The 18,846-nt window shown below is 42.6% G+C and overlaps 1 protein-coding gene across 1 annotated transcript in view; it reads left to right on the top strand.

The window, feature by feature from the left end:
- The first annotated feature begins 10,095 nt into the window (after positions 1-10,095).
- PRKCH (protein kinase C eta) overlaps positions 10,096-18,846 on the top strand; it is a 231,082-nt gene continuing 222,331 nt past the window's right edge. Inside the window, exon 1 of the mRNA XM_043918912.1 lies at positions 10,096-10,997. Coding sequence (XP_043774847.1) covers positions 10,635-10,997 — 363 coding nt within the window. The 5' untranslated portion in view covers positions 10,096-10,634. The remainder of the gene's footprint in view (positions 10,998-18,846) is intronic.

The following is an 18,846-nucleotide window of genomic DNA, read 5'->3' as shown; positions in this document are numbered from 1 at the left end:
AATATGAGTGATTATATATTTTGGGTTGTTTTGTGTTGTAATCACTGCATTTATCCTTTTTTAAAATATTTTTTCTACTTTTAATTTTATTTTATTACTGGAGTATAATTGCTTTACAATGATATATATGTTAGTTTCTGCTGTATAATGAAGTGAATCACTATATGTATACATATGTCCCCTCCCTCATGAGCTTCTATCCTATGCCTCTAGGTCATTACATGTACCCAGCTGGGCTCCCTGTGCTGTATAGCTGCTTCCTACTATCTATTTTATACATGGTGGTGTATACATATCATTGCTCTTCTCCAAATTTGTCCCACCCTCCTCTTCTCCCTCATTGTCCACATGTCCATTCTCTATGTCTGTGTCTCTATTCCTGCCCTGCAAATAGGTTCATTGGTACCATTTTTTCTAGATTCTATGAAAGTGAAAGTGAAGTCACTCAGTCGTGTCCGACTCTTTGCGACCCTGTGGACTGTAGCCTACCAGGCTCCTCTGTCTGTGGGGTTCTCCAGGCAAGAATACTGGAGTGGGTTGCCATTTCCTTCTCCAGGTGATCTTCCCGACCCAGGGATCGAACCCAGGTCTCCCGAATTGCAGGCAGACGCTTCATCCTCTGAGCCACCAGGGCATTAATATACAATATTTGTTTTTCTCTTTCTGACTTACTTCACTCTGTGTGACAGACTCTACATCCACCCAAATCAATTGTTGTTGCTCAGTCACTAAGTCTTATCTGACTCTTTGTAACCCCATGAATTGCAGCATGCCAGGCTTCCCTGTCCTTCACTATTTTCCGAAGTTTGCTCAAACTCATGTCCATTAAGTTGATAATGCCATCTAACCATCTCATCCTCTATTGCCTCCTCCTCCTTCTGCCCTCAGTCTTTCCCAGCATCAGGGTCTTTTCCAGTGAATCAGCTCTTTGCATCAGGTCGCCAAAGTACTGGAGCTTCAGCTTCAGCATCAGTCTTTCCATTGAATATTCAGGGTTGATTTCCTTTAGGATTGACTGATGAGCAATTATATTTGTTTTGATATTTGAACTAAGAGAATGTGTCAAAAATCCTGCCTCTGATTGAAGAGCCTCTGCATGTGCTGGGATTGAGCCTCTGGTCTTGAGTACCAGTTCCTCAGCCCAGGGGGACAAATGGCATAGAGCGTAAGCAGCGAGAATGGGATAGGGGAAGGGAAAGTGAACAACAGGGTGAGGAAGAACTGATAACATTTATGAAATACTGTAGGACTTTGCCATGTGCATTGAAGTTCATTTCTCATTTAATTCTGTGTTATTATGTAACTTCTTTGAGGTCATCTAGCCATTTTAGAGGATGCAAACCTGTCTTCGAATGCTTTTTTCCTTTATGTCTGGGCTTCTTGAACTGAAGTATAGAAGAATCATCTGAGATTGTTAAACTTTATTGAAAATGCCAATTCCTGGGTCATCCCACTCCCTGTTTCAGCCCAAAAATCATGGCCAGAAGGTCTGAATTGCACTTCTCTCACCTGTTGGCTTCTAGAGCTAAAATTATATTGACGGTATAGTGGTTATTTTCCATTAAATTATTAGAAAGCAAACAGTACCTTGATTTAGTATAAAGTATTTACCTTTTCTAGTATCTAAAAAAAGTTTGCTAACTTTCTGTGTTCTAAACAAATGCTTGGATTCAGAGTTTTTAAAGGGCAAAGGGGAAGCTACTTGGGCAATTTTAGTGTCCTCACATGACAAAATGATTGAGGCTGATGAGAAACTTTCATACTTCATTACCAAGATTTCAAGGACGGAAAGTCTTTTTTTATGCCTCCTTATTATGAACTATAAGCTCTTGGGAACAGGGGCCAAACTGCTTTTTCATTTCCAAGAACCAGAAGACGTTCAAGCCTCACTAGAAAGATGACAGGAAATGATTACAATTTGAAGGGGTTAAAGTCCACCTATCTGTGATTTGGTGTGGAGTTTTTAATATTAACTAAAAAAATTTAAATTACTGAAATGCAGCAATTATAGAAAAATAGAAAAATCACAAAATACAGATAAATGAAAAGAAGAAAAAATCATCCATAATAATAAACATTTATAAAGTTGCTTACCATGTGCCTGGCACTATTTCAAGGGCTTTACAAACAATTTCTATAGACCTCATAGCAGTCCAATTTACAGCTGAGAAAACTGAAGCATGGTAAGAATAGGTAGAGCCTGAAGTCACACTGCTTTGGGGATAGGGTCTGGGTGGAGGCAATCTGCCTCCAGAGACCATGTTTTCAAAATCTCCACTAGCCAGACTCTATTCCATAATCCATTACCCCATATAACCATGCTCACACTTAGGGTTTCTACCCTTTCAAAAATACGCATGCACACACACATATGCATACACATACAACATACACACGCACACTTTACACTAAATAGGATCCCTGCTCTTTTCACTAATAGGATATTGTGAACTTCTATAATGGCTCCTCTAGTAAATAGTAACTGCTACATCCTATTGGCAAAATATCCTGTTTAAAGTGAAGCTCCTCCCCTTCCCTTTGTACAACCAAGAAAAAGCAGAGCCATGAAGGCCCAAGTGATTTTCCTGTTAAGATTGCTTGACTCGGCCAAAGCCGTTCCACGTACTAAAGTTTATTACTATCTACTATTTAATTTCAAGGCTGAAAGAACGTGTCAAGGCTGTTACACATGACCTAAAGGCAATTCTTGAGGGCTCTGAAAAGCCTGAGCATGCTGCCCAGTGAGCAGAATGGAATACTGATTAGACGGTCACTGAGTAAACCCGAGAATGCCATCGATGAGACAGAGAGAAAACCCAGCAAAGGGCAAAAGAAAGATACCATCATAGCAAAATAATCATTTTCCTCTCACAGATTTCCTACACAACCCATAAAATCTAATAACTTGCTTGCCACTTAATAGCCACTTGGTTTGTTAGTGGACTAGAACAAAATGATAAAAGTTAATGGAACAACCTGACCATTTGCTACATTAATAATAGGTTTAGAGAAAATTATTACTATTTTAAACCATATACGCTTGCTTTCTATTACTAGTGCTTTTTAGAAATATTAAAATATTAAGAAACATACTAAAATGAAAAGTTATCATAAGTTCTGTATTCAGAATTAAGGAATTTTAAATTCCTTTAGCTTCAAAAGATATTTTTGTCTCATTTGGTGACATAGGTTGTAATTATAGAAGTAGATATGAAGAAATAATTGAAGTTACTAAAAGGAGATGTGCCTTAGCTCCCCTATTTATCTCTTATTTTATATGAAGGTATGTCTTTTTAAATAAATCTACATAACTGTAATCTAGGCCAAGGACTTTTATGAATCTGTTTCTTAACAGAATGCCTGTAAAGTTTTCCAGGGTTCCATACTACTATTAGGATTGTAAGAGGTGGCTTAGAGGTAAAGAATCTGCCTGCAGTGCAGGAGATGCGGGTTTGATCCCTGGGTCAGGAAGATCCCCTGGAGCAGGAAATGCCAACCTACTCCAGTATTCTTGCTTGGAAAATTCCATGGACAGAGGAGCCTAGAGCCTGGTGGGCTGCAGTCTGTGGGGTCACACAGAGTTGACATGACTGAGCAACTAAACATGCACATACTACTAATAGGAAAGGCTCTTGGGTGATGTAAAAGTTTCAAGTGAAAATATTCTAATGTGTTGATTTGAGTAGGTGAGTTATGTCGAAAGTAAACCAGCCATGGGAGAGATTTGTGTTTGTTCCGTTTATATTCAGAAAATATTTAACTTGAGTGGAGTTTCCTGTTAGAAAACAATGGCAGAAATGTCTTACTGAGTTATTGCTCCCGATCACCAGGCTATGTTTAGGCAACCTGACTGCTTTTTTAAGGGCGTATTGCTTTGATGTTTGCTCCTCTGTTCTGAGATCAGTCCCTGGAAGGCCCGTCTTTTGAGGAAGGCTGAGAAGCTGAGCCAGTCTACTCCATCTGCGCTTTAGGACTTTGCCCCTCAGCCTTCCTTTCCCTCGTTCCCTCACTCAGCATGAGCTGTTCATCCACTGAGACACGGACTGTTGGTGTCAGGACCCTGTGGCTCTCTGAGGACCTCACTACTCTGACTTCATCCCAGACTCCTCCCACCTCACCCTCCCTTCTGACTTGGCCTCTGTTTCTTCTTCCATGTCATTGAAGATTTTCCTTTTATCCTGGTTTCAGAAGCCTCATAGTGATGTGTTTAGGTGTGGGTCTTTATTAATTCATTCTGCCTAGTACACGGTGTCCTTTTCAATATGAGACTCATGTCTTCCTTCCATCCTGAGAAATGTTATTATCTCTGTGATGTAGCTTACCTTTTTCTACTCTTTTTGGAACATGTATAACGACATTGTGGTCCACCTTTGCCACATTATATGTACCTTTATGCATATACCCTTTTACATACTTACCTTGGCATATTTAAAAATGGATGAGAAGCAGCACTGCTAGAACCCCTGCCCTGTGTACCACTTGCTTCTGCCTGCTGAGAATCTCCAACTTCCTCCTCTCTGTACTCAGTGTATTTAACAGTTTTCATTCCTATTGTGCAATAAAACCACCTGGGATAGGGGTTAGGCATGCAATTTTTGAAAAATGGGCCAAATCTTAGCTCTTTCATGTATTAAGTGTGTGATACAATTCACTTAACCATTCCGGCCCTCACTTTTCCTATGTATAAATAGAGACAATAACACTTACATCCATGGTTGTCATGAGACTCAAATGAAATGTGTGTCAAGCGCTTTGTCACAGTGCTGGTGAATACTTAATAAATGATAATATGGCAGTCAGGGCAACAGCTGAAATGTACCATGTGCTTGGCAATGTATCACATGCTTTGTATTGAATCATTAAATATTTTATCTTCAGAGCCCTCACAGATGAGTACATTCGTTATTCATTTGTAAATTCAACATCCTAAGAACTGTTTTCATTTATCCATGATGCATTCCAATCTTAATCCTTTGGTATACATATTTTATGTATTTCATGACATATTTATATTTCTTACTTTAGATTTTTAAAATGTTATTCACTATGTTTTCCTATGTTGTTTATCATATGTCATTCTAATGACTATGTGATATTCCACTGAGTTGTTATTCTGTAATTTACTCAGTCATTTCACTATTGCTGGAAGGAAAGTTATGACCAACCGAGACAGCATATTAAAAAGCAGAGACATTACTTTGCCAACAAAGGTCCGTCTAGTCAAGGCTATGGTTTTTCCAGTAGTCACGTATGGATGTGAGCGTTGGACTATAAAAGAAAGCTGAGCGCCGAAGAATTGATGCTTTTAAACTGTGGTGTTGGAGGAGACTCTTGAGAGTCCCTTGGACTGCAAGGAGATCCAGCCAGTCCATCCTGAAGGAGATCAGTCCTGAGTGTTCATTGGAAGGACTGATGTTGAAGCTGAAACACCAATACTTTGGCCACCTGATGCGAAGAGCCGAACCCATTAGAAAAGACCCTGATGCTGGGAAAGATGGAGGACAGGAGGAGAAGGGGACGACAGAGGATGAGATGGTTGGATGGCATCACCAACTCGATGGACATGAGTATGGGTAAACTCCGGGGGTTGGGCATGGACAGGGAGGCCTGGCGTGCTGCAGTCCATGGGGCTGTAAAGAGTCGGAGACGACTGAGCGACTGAACTGAATTGAGCTGGACCTCTTCAGGCAAAGAAGTGATTTCCAACTTTAAAGCTTCTGATGTATGGTATTAAACTGCCCTCCTTGGTATCAAAGGTTATGTTATTTTATAGTAACATGGGGTGGTTTTTGACCCAGCTGCATTTTCCTCTCAGTTCTCTAATTCTATTTTAAAATGGAATGGGGGTTGTGTGACATGTTCCATAAGAAAACTGAAAAATAGCAATGATTTTGTCAATCAAGCAGTAAAAAAAGAACTTAGATAATGTAGTAGGAATTGTATATAGAGAAGTCCAAAGTTATAGTGTGACTAAGACACAAAAAAAGAATACAGTAAGTCCCCTACATATGAACCTCAAGTTGCAACCTGTCAAAGATGCAGCTGAGCATTCCATCTGTGTCAGGCATGAGCGAAATCGCAGCTTGCCTTCCATCCCCCGTTGCTGATGCTCCTTTCGCTCTACCATCTCTCATCTCCTCTCCCTCCCCCAGTCAATAACTCTTCTTGCCTCTTCACTTGATACCAGCCCCTGTATGCCAGTTGTTGTACTGTACTATTGTACTTTTCGAGGTACTGTAAGATTTAAAATGTTTTATTTTTTGTGTTTGTTTTTTATGTATTATTTGTATGAAATTATTATAGACCTACTACAGTGTGGTACTGTATAGCTGATTGTGTTAGTTGGGCACCTAAGTGTAATTTTGTTGGACTTAATGAACATGCTCTCAGAATAGAACTCATTTGGATGTAGTGCACTTTACTATAGTGATAAGTGGAGCAAAAACAAACCTCTAGTCTATTAAAAAAAACCTATAATACATATTTTAAAGCAGTCTATACAGATATAGATATGCGGCTTCCCTCGTAGCTCAGTTGGTAAAGAATCTGCCTGCCATGCAGGAAACCTGGGTTTGTCTCATGGGTCAGGAAGATCCCCTGGAGAAGGAAATGGCAACCCACTCCAGTATTCTTGCCTGGAGAATCCCACGGACCGAGGAGCCTGAAGGGCTACAGTCCATGGGCTTGCAAGAGTCGGACACGACTTAGCAACTAAACCACTACCATACAGATATGCAAGTTCTACATTGTATTATGTACAAGCCACTGTTGATCAGGGTGGGATGCGTAGAAAGAGCGAACTTCTTTCACCCCTGCCTTCATTAAAACTCAGGAGGATCAGCTCTGCACAACAGCCGTCATGTAGGTGAGGTTTGTATTGGCATCTAGTCCTTCCCTACAGGGACTTTGCATGAGGTGCTGTCTATCGGCTGTCTAGTGTCCCCTACGAGCCACCTAGTGACACATGACGTGGGCTGGAGACCATCAGAGTCTTCCTCAAGATTGATTTAAAGATGCTAGTAGAGAAAATTCTCATTCTTCTGGGGCTGTTAAACTAGAAAACCAGGAAGTTGAGGGTGCTGGAGACCATCTCCCTGGCAGGCAAGTTTAGAGAGCAGGCTAAGAGCCACAAGCATAGGTGCTTCTTAAACTAAGGCCCATTTTTTCACCTATGCCTTGGATGACATTCGCTCCTGCGGTCTCAGAACTGTGCAAACCCTCTCTTTTCCTACACAGCTCTCCTTACTAAAAAGCCTTCCACCTGGTGAGTTGATCTTCTCCTCAGTTCTCACTCTCCTCCCTACTCCAGCCAAATGTTTTGAAAGATTATCTACACTCACTCTCTTCACTCTTATTTTTCACCTCAACCTACTCTAAATAGGCTTCCACGTTTACCCTTCTACTGAATCAGCTCAAAGCTTACTCAGGAACTGTCCAACTCCACAGGCTTTCTTTAGTCTTGTTTATTTAATCCCTTAGCATCCTCTGACCCAACTGACCTTTCCTTCCTGCCCGAGAACTTTTGAGTTGGCTTCCACAATAACTGGAAAACACATCCTCTTGGGTTTTCTCTCACTTCTGCCTGCCGCTTCTCAACCCCACTGTCTGCCTCTCCTTTACCTGTAGATGTTGGGGTTTCTGGAAGTCTGCAGCCTAAGCCCCTTCTTTTTCTCAAACTATGTTCTCTTCCTATCTTTTCCTCTAGTGGAGCTCTCAACCACTATTTTAGCTTTGATTGTGATCTCTACACTATTGGCGTCTCCATTTATGCCTTCACCCCTGACTCCACCTCTGACCTTCACAACCACATAGCTACTTGCCCACTTTGGATTTCCACTTAAATGTATCAAAGGGATATCAAACCTGACATGTTTTGAACTGAACTCTTCACCCTCTTCCACAAATCTGCTGCTCCTCCCCTAGTGTTTCCTAATCACTCACGGCTCCGTCATCCACACAATTGCTCAAGTCCATTTCCAGCATGCTTCTTTTAATGCTTTCCTCTTCCTCATTCCCTTCTTTCCATCCATCACTGAGACCTGTCCACTCTCCGTCTCAGTTCCACCTCCTTAGCTTCATCGCCATCACATCACCCGAGTCTCTGTCACCACCTTCTCCCTTCTGGACTTCAGGCACAGCCTCCTCACTGGTGTCCCCACACCCATGCTGGCTCCTTCCAGTCCATTTTTTGCACACCTCCAGAGAGATATTTTAAAACCTCAATCTCATCCTGCCCTGGCTCTGCTTAACAGCCTTCCAGAGGCTTCCAGGTGTCCATAGTTAAGGTCCAAAGACCTACCATCTGGTTAGTCTTGGCCCCCGACCCACCTTTACAGGCTCTTTTCAGCCACTTGTCCCTCCAGCCACATGGAATCCTCCTGGCTCCCCAAACAGGACAAACTGTTTTCTCAGGAACTCTGAATAAATAGATCCTTCTGCTGTGAATTTTTTTAGGTAACCCTTCTCTGATTAGCTCCCCTCACCCCTCCGGTTACATTATCCCAAGATACCTTGGTCTGTTCCTCCACTTCACCCTCTATTTACTGTTTTTCCTCCCTTGTGGGACTGTTAAGCCCCGGGAGGGCAGGCACCATGGCTGTCCTGCTCACCGCTGGGCCACCACTGCCCACCCACACCTGGCACTGACAGGGCAAAAATGGAGTACCCGGGGGCCTCACCACCCAACCCCAGGGCAGCTGTGTAGCTGCCCGGCATTTGGGACTGTCTTCTCTTAGTGCTGAGATCCAGTAGCAGCAAATCCTTCAGTGGTTCTTAAAGTTAGAGTCCTACTCTTTGGAAGAGAGGATGACAAAGTTGACCCAAATGATCCCCTTGACCTTTTCCACTGGGACCATACAGGAGCTCCCCGGATGTTGGAGAGCTTGCTTTATGGCTCCGTCTAAAGCTAAGGTGTTATCTGGGCGAGGTGCTGCATCCCTGCCCCATTCTTCTAAGGAAATGCTGTTTTTAAGACCTGCCTTTCCCCACCGACCATTGTTCTTTTCTGTTTTCATTCCATAGTGTGCCTAAGTGAAATGCTGAGAACCTAGGTTGAGAGCCCCCAATAGCGCAGTGGGAAGTAGGGAATAGAAAGGCTGACCTGCTCCCAGGAGACTCAGAGTCGCCAAAGAGAATGTAATTAGGGATCTTAACAATGGCCTAGGCTTTATGGGAGACAAATTGGTTGAGGTGGCCCTTAGGGAGTGAGGAGCTCCCAGGGGACAAAAACTGCAGGAGCCCTGAGTGGAGAAGCAACTGGAGGCGGCCCCCTCTGACTCACAAACAGCAACAGCTAGTGTTCCTAGAAGAGGCTATTTCTTCGGCGCACGTGTACTGGGGACTGTGTCTGTGTGTGCGTGTGTGTTTGTGTGAGTGAACATCTCCTGCCCTTGTCCTGTAGGGCTAGGCGGACCAGGAACCGCCCCGCAGAGGAAGAGATTTAGTAGTCTCGGCCACGTCTGTTTTCAGAACCGACCTTTCCTGCTCTTTGTGCAACAAGACACACCTCTCCGAGGAAGGAGGCGGACATCATTACTACTGCCCTATTAAAACACACACACACACACTCACACACACACACAACAACCGTGTAATTACTCTCCGCAGGAAAGGCGCACAACAGGATGGGCCCGAGCTGAACTCGGGATGAGCCATCCCTGTAAAGATTAGGAAAAGGAACCTCCCCGCCATGCACCCGCCTCCGGCTGGCCAGGGCCTCTCCCAGACGGTCAGGCTGGGTAGCCAGACCACCTCCTAGGGTGGGAAGGTGGGCGCGGGCGTCTCCCAGCCGTGCGGGTTCCCTGTTCCTTCTCCAACCCGCCTTCCAGCTCTCGCTGGGTCTGTCTCCCACGCCTCAGGTGTTTTCTGGGGCTGGGCCACAAGCCCTTCCCTTTTTGGCTTGCACCTGGGGTAACCTCCAAGCCCCGAGCGCCCAGCCAGACCCTGCTGCAGCGAGTGCGCCCAGAGCGGTGCGAATCGACCCGCGCGGGGCTCCCCGCGCTGCGTGCGCCCGGCCACTGCCCGAACGCAGGGCCGGGCTCCGGCTGCGCGCCACGCCCCCGGGCTTCGCACGGCGCGAGCCCCTTGTAGGCTGGCTGTGAACTTGGAGCCGAGCGGCTCGACGCTCCTGCCGGAGATGCGGCGGCAGCTGCTTCCTGGTTTGAAGCTCGCCGAGTGGGGGAGAGCGTGAGCCCGCGGAGGCGGGGGCAGGAGCCGGAGCCGGAGCCGGAGCGGGCGGAGGCGGGGGCAGGAGACGCTGGAGGCTCGAGCTAACCGGACGGGTCGCTCCGGCTCTCCCGGGAGAGGCGCTTCCTGGCCCTGAAGAAGGGGCGAGTCCCGTGCGAGCCCCCGGGAGGCGCCGCGCGCTCGAGAGGGACAGTCGGGCGACCCCGGCCCGCTGAGGGCTCGGCGCCCGGCTCCCCTCCTTTCCACCTCGCGAGGGAGGGAGGGAGGGAAGGAGGGGAGGGAAGGTCCGGCGGAGGAGGCAGAATGGCCGGTCGAGGGGAGCTTGGGTGCTGCTTTTCCCGGGAGCTGCCTCCACTCCTGCGGCCGCCGCGAGGGCTGGCCTGAGCGAGGGCTCCCCGCTCTCCGGCTGCGAGACCGCGCGGTCCCCGGGGCGGGACAGCGGCGTCGGCATGTCGTCCGGCACCATGAAGTTCAATGGCTACTTGAGGGTCCGCATTGGCGAGGCCGTGGGGCTGCAACCCACCCGCTGGTCCCTGCGCCACTCGCTCTTTAAGAAGGGCTATCAGCTACTGGACCCCTACCTGACGGTGAGCGTGGACCAGGTCCGCGTGGGCCAGACCAGCACGAAGCAGAAGACCAACAAGCCCACGTACAATGAGGAGTTCTGCGCCAACGTCACCGACGGGGGCCACCTGGAGCTGGCCGTCTTCCACGAGACGCCCCTGGGCTACGACCACTTTGTGGCCAACTGCACCCTGCAATTCCAGGAGCTGCTGCGCACGGCCGGCGCCTCGGACACCTTCGAGGGCTGGGTGAGTACCTGGAGCCCTCCCCTTGGTGTCCACTCCGCACCGTTCCCTTCCTTGATGTTACAGAACTTGCCCGGGCTCCGCTTTCCCATCTTCCCAGGCTCCGCGGCTCAGGGAATTCCCTCCACTTTTGGTCCACGTCCAGGTGGCCCGTGGTACTGGTGATGCGACCGCGGTGGGTGTGCGAGGGTACAGCTGTGCCTCGAAGAAGCCATCCTGGATACGGTTCCTCTTGGGGATGGCAGCTTGGGCTAACGGGAAGTCGGGGGAAGGGGCGGTCACCCCACCCCCCTCCCCGCCCAGACTTTGAGTAAGGCGCCCCAACTCTCTGCACGCGGGTAATACAGGAAAGGCAAGGAAGGTGTGTTAGGAAAGTGACTTGATTTGGGTAAAGATCTTTAAGCGTTTCTTAAGCGAAAGCCTTGCATTCTCGCAGGTATTATTCATAATGTTTATGGATACGTGTTGGTTCAGCCGCTCAGACGTGCACACGTGTTTCAGCATGCACGTCCATTACATCCCAGAGGTAAATAACCTACACTGGCAGGGATAGGAGTGCCTGGGTCTGCAGTTGGCAAAGTTTTGTTAAGCAGTTTTTCAAGGAGGTGAGGTTTACATGTGTTTGCAGGTAACTTCAGTTCAGTTTCAGCCCAAGAGGTCTGATTCCTGCAGTTAGTTACTGGTCTTGAGAGTTTCCAGGGCTCCTCAGCAGTTTGTTAACCACCCCCGGTTTCTCACCTCACCTGCTTGTGTTTCTGTGTATTGACAAGTAGTTACCCGTAACTTCCTACTTGCCTGTGCTTTTCACATAGTTCCCATGAGGCAAAATGTCTGCTGCAAATAAATTAAAATGTCTAGAGCACTCTACATAGTGCTAAAATGCTTTTGCTTCTTAATCTTCATACTGCCTTTGTGATGCAGGTGTTATCCTTCCCACATGTATGTGATGAAATGATAATTAGAATGAAGTGGTCTGGTTTGGCCAAATAAGTCCTTTGAAGACTCTCAGGAGTTTAATGATTTAAATTCTGGAGGATGTCAGTTTTAAGGCCAGAATTGAAACCTGTTTGAAATTAACAAGTGGGGGAATCAGATGGATAATAAGAAAGACTCATTTAGATATTTATTTTACACTTTGAGGAATTGATACTTTTATCATATATTTTGTAAAATTACAGCTATCTTGTGGAGTAGTCTCTTAAGTAGGAGAAAAAACCTTAACGACTGTTTAACTGTAACATCAAATTATATTGAGTTAACTTCCCTTCAGCTGAATTTACTTTGTGGAATTTAAAAGTGGACTGGAGAGGAACGGCTAAAATACAGATTGACATTTTATTTTGTGAATTTCTGAATAGGAAGTAGAGGTCAGTCTAGGAATCTGAATGGAATTATTAAGTTAGTATCCGGTTAGGAGTTAGGTTGGGCAAAGTTCTAAAGAACCGGGTTCTGAAATTTAATGGTGCAGACTGACCGATGGCCGTTAGAAGCATGCTTTCCAAGAGAGATCCTAGACTGGTTTACTTTACCCGTAATCTGCACATTTGAATCACCTGAGGGACTTTTAAAACTCCCTGCTTGTAAAGACTCTAGACGAGACTCTGGCTGTGGACACCAGCATCAGTATTTTTCGGCTCTCCTGGTGATCCCAGTGTGCAGTCAAGTTTGAGAACCTGTAGCCTAAATGAAGACCACAGGGTAAGGGCTGGAAGAAGCATAAGTATAGGAAGATTCAGGTTACTTGAAAAAGTGGGGGTCCCTATTTAGATTTTCCCACTGGCTGTAGATTTAAATGTAAATTAAATTTACATATCCTAATTGTCTGAATCAATTAGGTATTTAATGTAACCCAGTAGTGGTGTTCTGAAAAATACAAGAGTTTGGTAGGATATATCAGCATTTAAATGACCTTGAAATTGGTGATTTGTCAGACACTCATTCAGTGAGGAGGCAGAATTTTAAAAATTCTTGGTATTTTGAAACTGTGATGATAGGGTAGATAAAATAGGCAGTTTCCTTTTTAAAAAAAATTTTTGTTAAAATAATTTTGTTAAATTATTTGAAAGTATATGGAACGCTTGTTTTTTAAATGACCCTTTATAGGTCTAAAGTGGTTTTGAAATTGAATTACAGAAGTACTTACTTGTCCTTAGCATATTAAATTGAAATGCGTAGTTTATTCAGAAAGCTATAAATGGAATAATTTACTCCACAATAAATATATTTTTTGCAACTGAAATTACAGATTGCTAAACAATGAAAATAAACTAGCAGTTTAATTCTTCCTAGATCAGGAGAAGAGACAAAAACAGAAGATACCTTTATTATTAGAATAAAACAAAGTTGTTATGCTTTTTTGCTTAACATAGTTTCTAAGTATTAAGAAGATAGCGTTTGACATTGATTTTGTACCAGTTTCATTGATATTACCTTCTAAGCTTGATGAGAGAAAGAGATCTATTTTATGCAGTTATATTCCTAGTACCGAGGAGGGCACAGCAACCCATTCCTGTATTCTTGCCTGGAGAATCCCACTGGACAGGGGAGCCTCACGGGCTACAGTTCCTAAGCTCGCACACAACTGAAGTGACTTAGCACACATGCACACATTCCTAGTACCAGGCACAGTGCCTGCCGTGGATTAGGCAGTCAACCATTTCTTTCCTAACTACATTTATTTCATTTAATTTGCATTATATCCAAGGAGGTAGTGAGATATAATATGACAGCTAAAGAAGTTCTTAAATGGAAATTCAGTGTTAAACTCTTCAGTCAGAAAAGATTTCACAGACCTGAGTTTCTGCCTGAAACTAGGAAAGTAAGAACCAGTTAAATCCTAGGTAAGCAGAAAGAAAGAAATGTAACAATAGCAGAAATCAGTGAAGTAGAAAACAGAAACAGTAGAGAAAAATCAATGAAACAAAAATGTTGGTTCTTTGGAAAAACATACACACACGCAATAAAATTGATAAATCTCAAGCCAGAATGATCAAGAAAAAAGATGACACAAATTACCGATGTTAGAAATGAGAAAACATCACTATAGATTCTATGGATGTTAAAAAAAATAATATTATGAATAACTTTATGCCAGTAAATTCCACAGTTTAGATGAGATGAACAAATTCCTTGAAAGATATAGATGACCAAAACTCATTCAAACAACTAGCTTTATGTCCATTAAGGCAATTGAATTTGTAGTTAAAAAACCTTCCGCAGTACAAACTTGAGGTCCCAGGTGGCTTAACTGGTGAGTTCTATCATACATTTAAGGAAGAAACATTGGCAATTACACAAACTGTTCCAGAAAACAGAAGAAAAGGAAACACATCCTGGCACATTTCATGAGGCCAACATTACCTTTATACTAAAACTTGATGGATGCTTTGCAAATAAATGGAACTATAGACCAATGCCCCTTCTGAGTGTAGATATTAAAAAATCTTAAATTTTAGGAAATCACACCCAGTAATATAGCAAATGATCAAGTGGGGTTATAACCAGGACTGCAAGGTTCATGGTTGACTAAACATTTAAAATCAATCAGTGCAACTCTTCAAATTAACAGAATAGTTTAATAACAGAAAAAAAAGATTCACATGATTAGGTCAATAGATAAAGAATTTGACAAAAGTCAATATCCATTCATGATAAAAACTCAACAAATTAGTAATAGAAGGGCACTTTTCAACCAGATGAAGGACAGCTGTGAGAAACCTACAAGTAACATGTTGATGGTGAAAAACTGAATAATATTCCCCTAAGATCAAGAGTGGCGAGGATAGCTACCCTTACCACTTCTGTTCAGCGGTGTAGTGGAGGTCACAGTCAGTACAACAGGCAATTAATAAAGTGCCTGCAAAGGAAGAAGTTAAAGTGTCTATAGAAAATTCTAAGACACCTACAAAAGGGTTACTAGAACCAACAGGCTAGGTTTAGCTAGTTTGCAGGATCCAGACCAATCTACAAGTTACTTGTTTCTTCATACTCTCAGTGGACAACTGAAAACTGAAATAGAAAAATACCGTTTAAAAGAGCATCAAAACATGAAATTGGATAAATCTAGTAAAACATGTAAGACTTGGTCACTGAAAATGACAAACCATTGCTAAAATAAATTAAAAGATCTAAATAAATGGAGAGAAATACTGTGTTCATAAATGGGAAGATTCAATATTCTTAAGACCTCACATCTTCCCAAATTGTTCAATAGATTTAATGCATTTCTAGTGAAAATATCATCAGGCTTTGTTGTAAAAATTAACAAGCTGATTCTAAAGTTTATATGAACACGTGAAGGACCCAGACTTATCTAAGAATAATTTTGAAAAAGAATGAGTTGGAGGACTTAAAGTATTTGATTTCAGGACTTATTACAACACTACCATAATCAAGGTAATGTGGTATTAAAGAGAGTCAGAGAGATCAGTGGAATAGAAGAGAGTCTAGAAATAGATTCATACGTATATGATCAGTTGACTTTCTTTTGACAAAGATGTCAAGGCAGTTCCATTGTGGAAATGATAATTTTCTCAAGTGCTACTTGAACAATTGAATAGCTAAATGCAGAAACGTGTGCATTGACTTTAATCTTACCTTATACACAAAAATTAACTGAAAATGGATCATAGACCTAAAAGTAGGATTTTATCTGTAAAATTTTTATAAGAAAGCGTAGACGAAAATCTTAGTGACCTTGGTCACTGCAAGTATTTTTCAGATAGGACCCAACAAGCAAGTACTATAAAGAAATCAAATCAGACTATTAACTATTGCTTTTCAGAAGATTCTTAAGAAGAAGAAGACACAATCCACTGGGAGAAATTATTTGTAACATGTACATCAGACAGGGGACTTTTAACAGGAATATATAAAATGACAATGAGAAAAATACTCAGTTTAAAAATGGGATGCAATGAGAAATGTATTCAAATTAAAAATGGGACAAAGATTTGAATAGGCACCCTTCATGGAAAATAGCACAGTAAAAGATTAGTTAAGGAAAAGTAAATTAAGACCAAAACTCATGGGAAAGGCTAAAATTAAAGAGACTGATCATACCAAGCGTGAGTGAGCAAGTAGAGTAACTGAACTGTCATATACTACTGTGAGGGATATAAAGTGATAGTCGCATTGGAAAACAACTCTTGACACTTTCTTAGTGTTAGAAATGTACTTACTGTGGGACCTAGCTCCTTTTAAGAGAAATGAAGCCATTTATACAGAGACTTGTACATAAATATTTTTAGCTGCTTTATTTGTTATATAGCCCCCAAATTGGAAAATGTCAGTCAACAGGTGAATATTTAAGCAAATTATGTATCTATACAATGGAATACAGTAATAAAAAGTAATGAACTGTTGATACATGCAACAAAATGAATGAATCTCAAAATATGTACTTTATGTACTGAAAGAAGCCAGACAGAGAGAGTACATAGTGGATGTTTTCATTTATGTAAAATTATAGAAAAATGTAATTTGCAGTGATAGGAAGCGGAGCAGTGGTGCCTAGGGCCAGGGGAATGAAAGTGATGGAGGGATGGATTACAAAGAAGGCATAAGGAAACTTTGAGGGAAATGAACGTATTCATTATTTTGATTGTGGTGATAGTTTCCCAGTTATATACTTATGTCTAAGTGCTTCAGATAGTTCGCTGTTAAGTATGTGCATGTGGACAAGTATACCCAATAAAGCTGTAGAGAAAAAACAATGAGGATTTATTATCCTTATTTTTCCAAAGAAGATGGTAAGTAAGTAAAATGCCTGAATTAGATTTGAGCCAAGGCTGACTCTCGAAAATGACATTGTCTCTTTAGTGCAAAAAAAAAAAGAAAAAGAAAAATGATCAGAGTAGGAGCATTTAAAAAAAACAAAAAAAACAAAGTCATTCAATATAGTTTCTAACTTTACGACAATCTCATTTTCTAAATTATCACTGTCAGCTTTTTTTTCTGTTCCTTCTCGAACTGGTTTATTTTGTATAATTTCTTGGACTTGTGATACCCGAAAATTTGTCCAAATTAAAACCTTATTTCCTTCTTTCACTTGTTTGCTCGTTATTTGCTAGCTTTCCACATGGGGACTGGCACCTAATATACTCATTGCAGGACATGGGGACATGGGAGGAGGCAAGAGGAGCTGGAGGCTGCGTCATGGAAAGACCTTGGCATCCCCTCAGGAAGGAAGGACTTGCTTGGCAGGATCCCAAGCTGTTTTCCTGGTTCAACCCTCCTAAAGACATTCTGTTCCCTCCAGCACTGGGAGGGCTGCGTTCTCTCAACTTCTCAGTCAGGGTACCTGTCTGGTGGTCTTGTCAGGAAGCAGCCAGGTTACCACTGGGCAATCACTGATTGTCTCTGCCCTTGATTCGTGGATCCAGCTGCATGGATTTAGAGCATCAGATTGAATCTTCTAGATTCACTATCTGTTGGGTCGTTCTCTTTTGTATTTTGTTGTGTAGTTTTTCATTCTCATGGTTGTTTTGCTTTGGAGTCAATTGGGGTGGAGTGTTTAGGAGGAAACCATTTTAGCGTGTATCGGGAGGTTTATCCCAGTATATGTGATTTGTATTATATATTTTGTGTCTTCAGTTTCATGATAAGAATTTTGCTGCAGTGGGGCTGGCTGCTTCTCATCATGGTTAAGCTGTGGTTCAAATGTTTCAGGAATTTTCCAGACCACATTATCTATTACCCTTCAATGCACTCAACACTCTCAGATCATTGTTAATCTGTTTTATTATACCCTTCTCTTTTGGGCTGTAAGCACCTTGAGATCAGGGACCCCCATCTCTCTTATTCACTGTTCTAAGTCCAGCATCTTGAGCAGTGTCAGGTGTATGCTGCTGCTGCTGCTAAGTCGCTTCAGTCATGTCCGACTCTGTGCGACCCCATAGACGGCAGCCCACCAGGCTCCCCCGTCCCTGGGATTCTCCAGGCAAGAACACTGGAGGGGGTTGCTATTTCCTTCTCCAATGCATGAAAGTGAAAAGTGAAAGTGAAGTCACCCAGTCGTGTCTGACTCTTAGCGACCCCATGGACTGCAGCCTACCAGGCTTCTCCGTCCATGGAATTTTCCAGGCAAGAGTACTGGAGTGGGGTGCCATTGCCTTCTCCAATGTCAGGGGTATAGTAGATACTAAATATTTGTCAAAATGTGTTTTTGGAGCAAGTAGAATGTAAGCACTTTGGAAAGATTTTTACTTAAACATTCATCTTTTAAAAAAGAAATAAATGGAAGTAATTGAGGAGTGACCAGTTATTCCAATGATCAGTGTTCCATTTAAAAAATTAATTAATTGCACATCAACTTGTGCTTTAAAGACTGGATCAGATTTTTGTCCTTTGTATATAGTAATAAATTGAAAATTGCATTTGGAAAATTACTGGCTCTTGCTCATTTTAAAAGACTGATCACCAAACCTGTTAATATGATGTAACTTTGTTCACTGGTAATTTGTGAGCCTGACATGTTAAATTTGGTTGTACTTGAACAGTGGAGAGCTAATGAGGTTGGTGGGCAGAGTGAATCATTGTATCTTATGTAATTCTTAGTACAGTTTTGGTATCTAGCAAGAGTTTAGAATGATGACTGTTTGTGATAGTAAAAGTGCAGTAATTTTTTACGAGGTAGGTAGCATTTACGTAGAATCAGAGAGATGCCTTGGATTCTTTGTAGTCTTTGTTCTATTTTGCAAAACAGTTGGCTAGGTCTGGTACTCCATTTATGTTGGCTGCTGGCCCCATTTTGTTAGAATATGATAAAAATGAAGCCTGAAACTCAGTGCCTGATCACTTTCTTTCCACTTTCATCACTGCTGTATTCAAAATTATCTTTCTCAATTGCCAA

The sequence above is a fragment of the Cervus elaphus genome, chromosome 12 (genome assembly GCF_910594005.1).
Source record: "Cervus elaphus chromosome 12, mCerEla1.1, whole genome shotgun sequence".
Taxonomy (NCBI): Eukaryota; Metazoa; Chordata; class Mammalia; order Artiodactyla; family Cervidae; genus Cervus; species Cervus elaphus.
The sequence above is the reverse complement of the archived record's forward strand: the minus strand, read 5'-3'. Positions and strand labels throughout refer to the sequence as shown.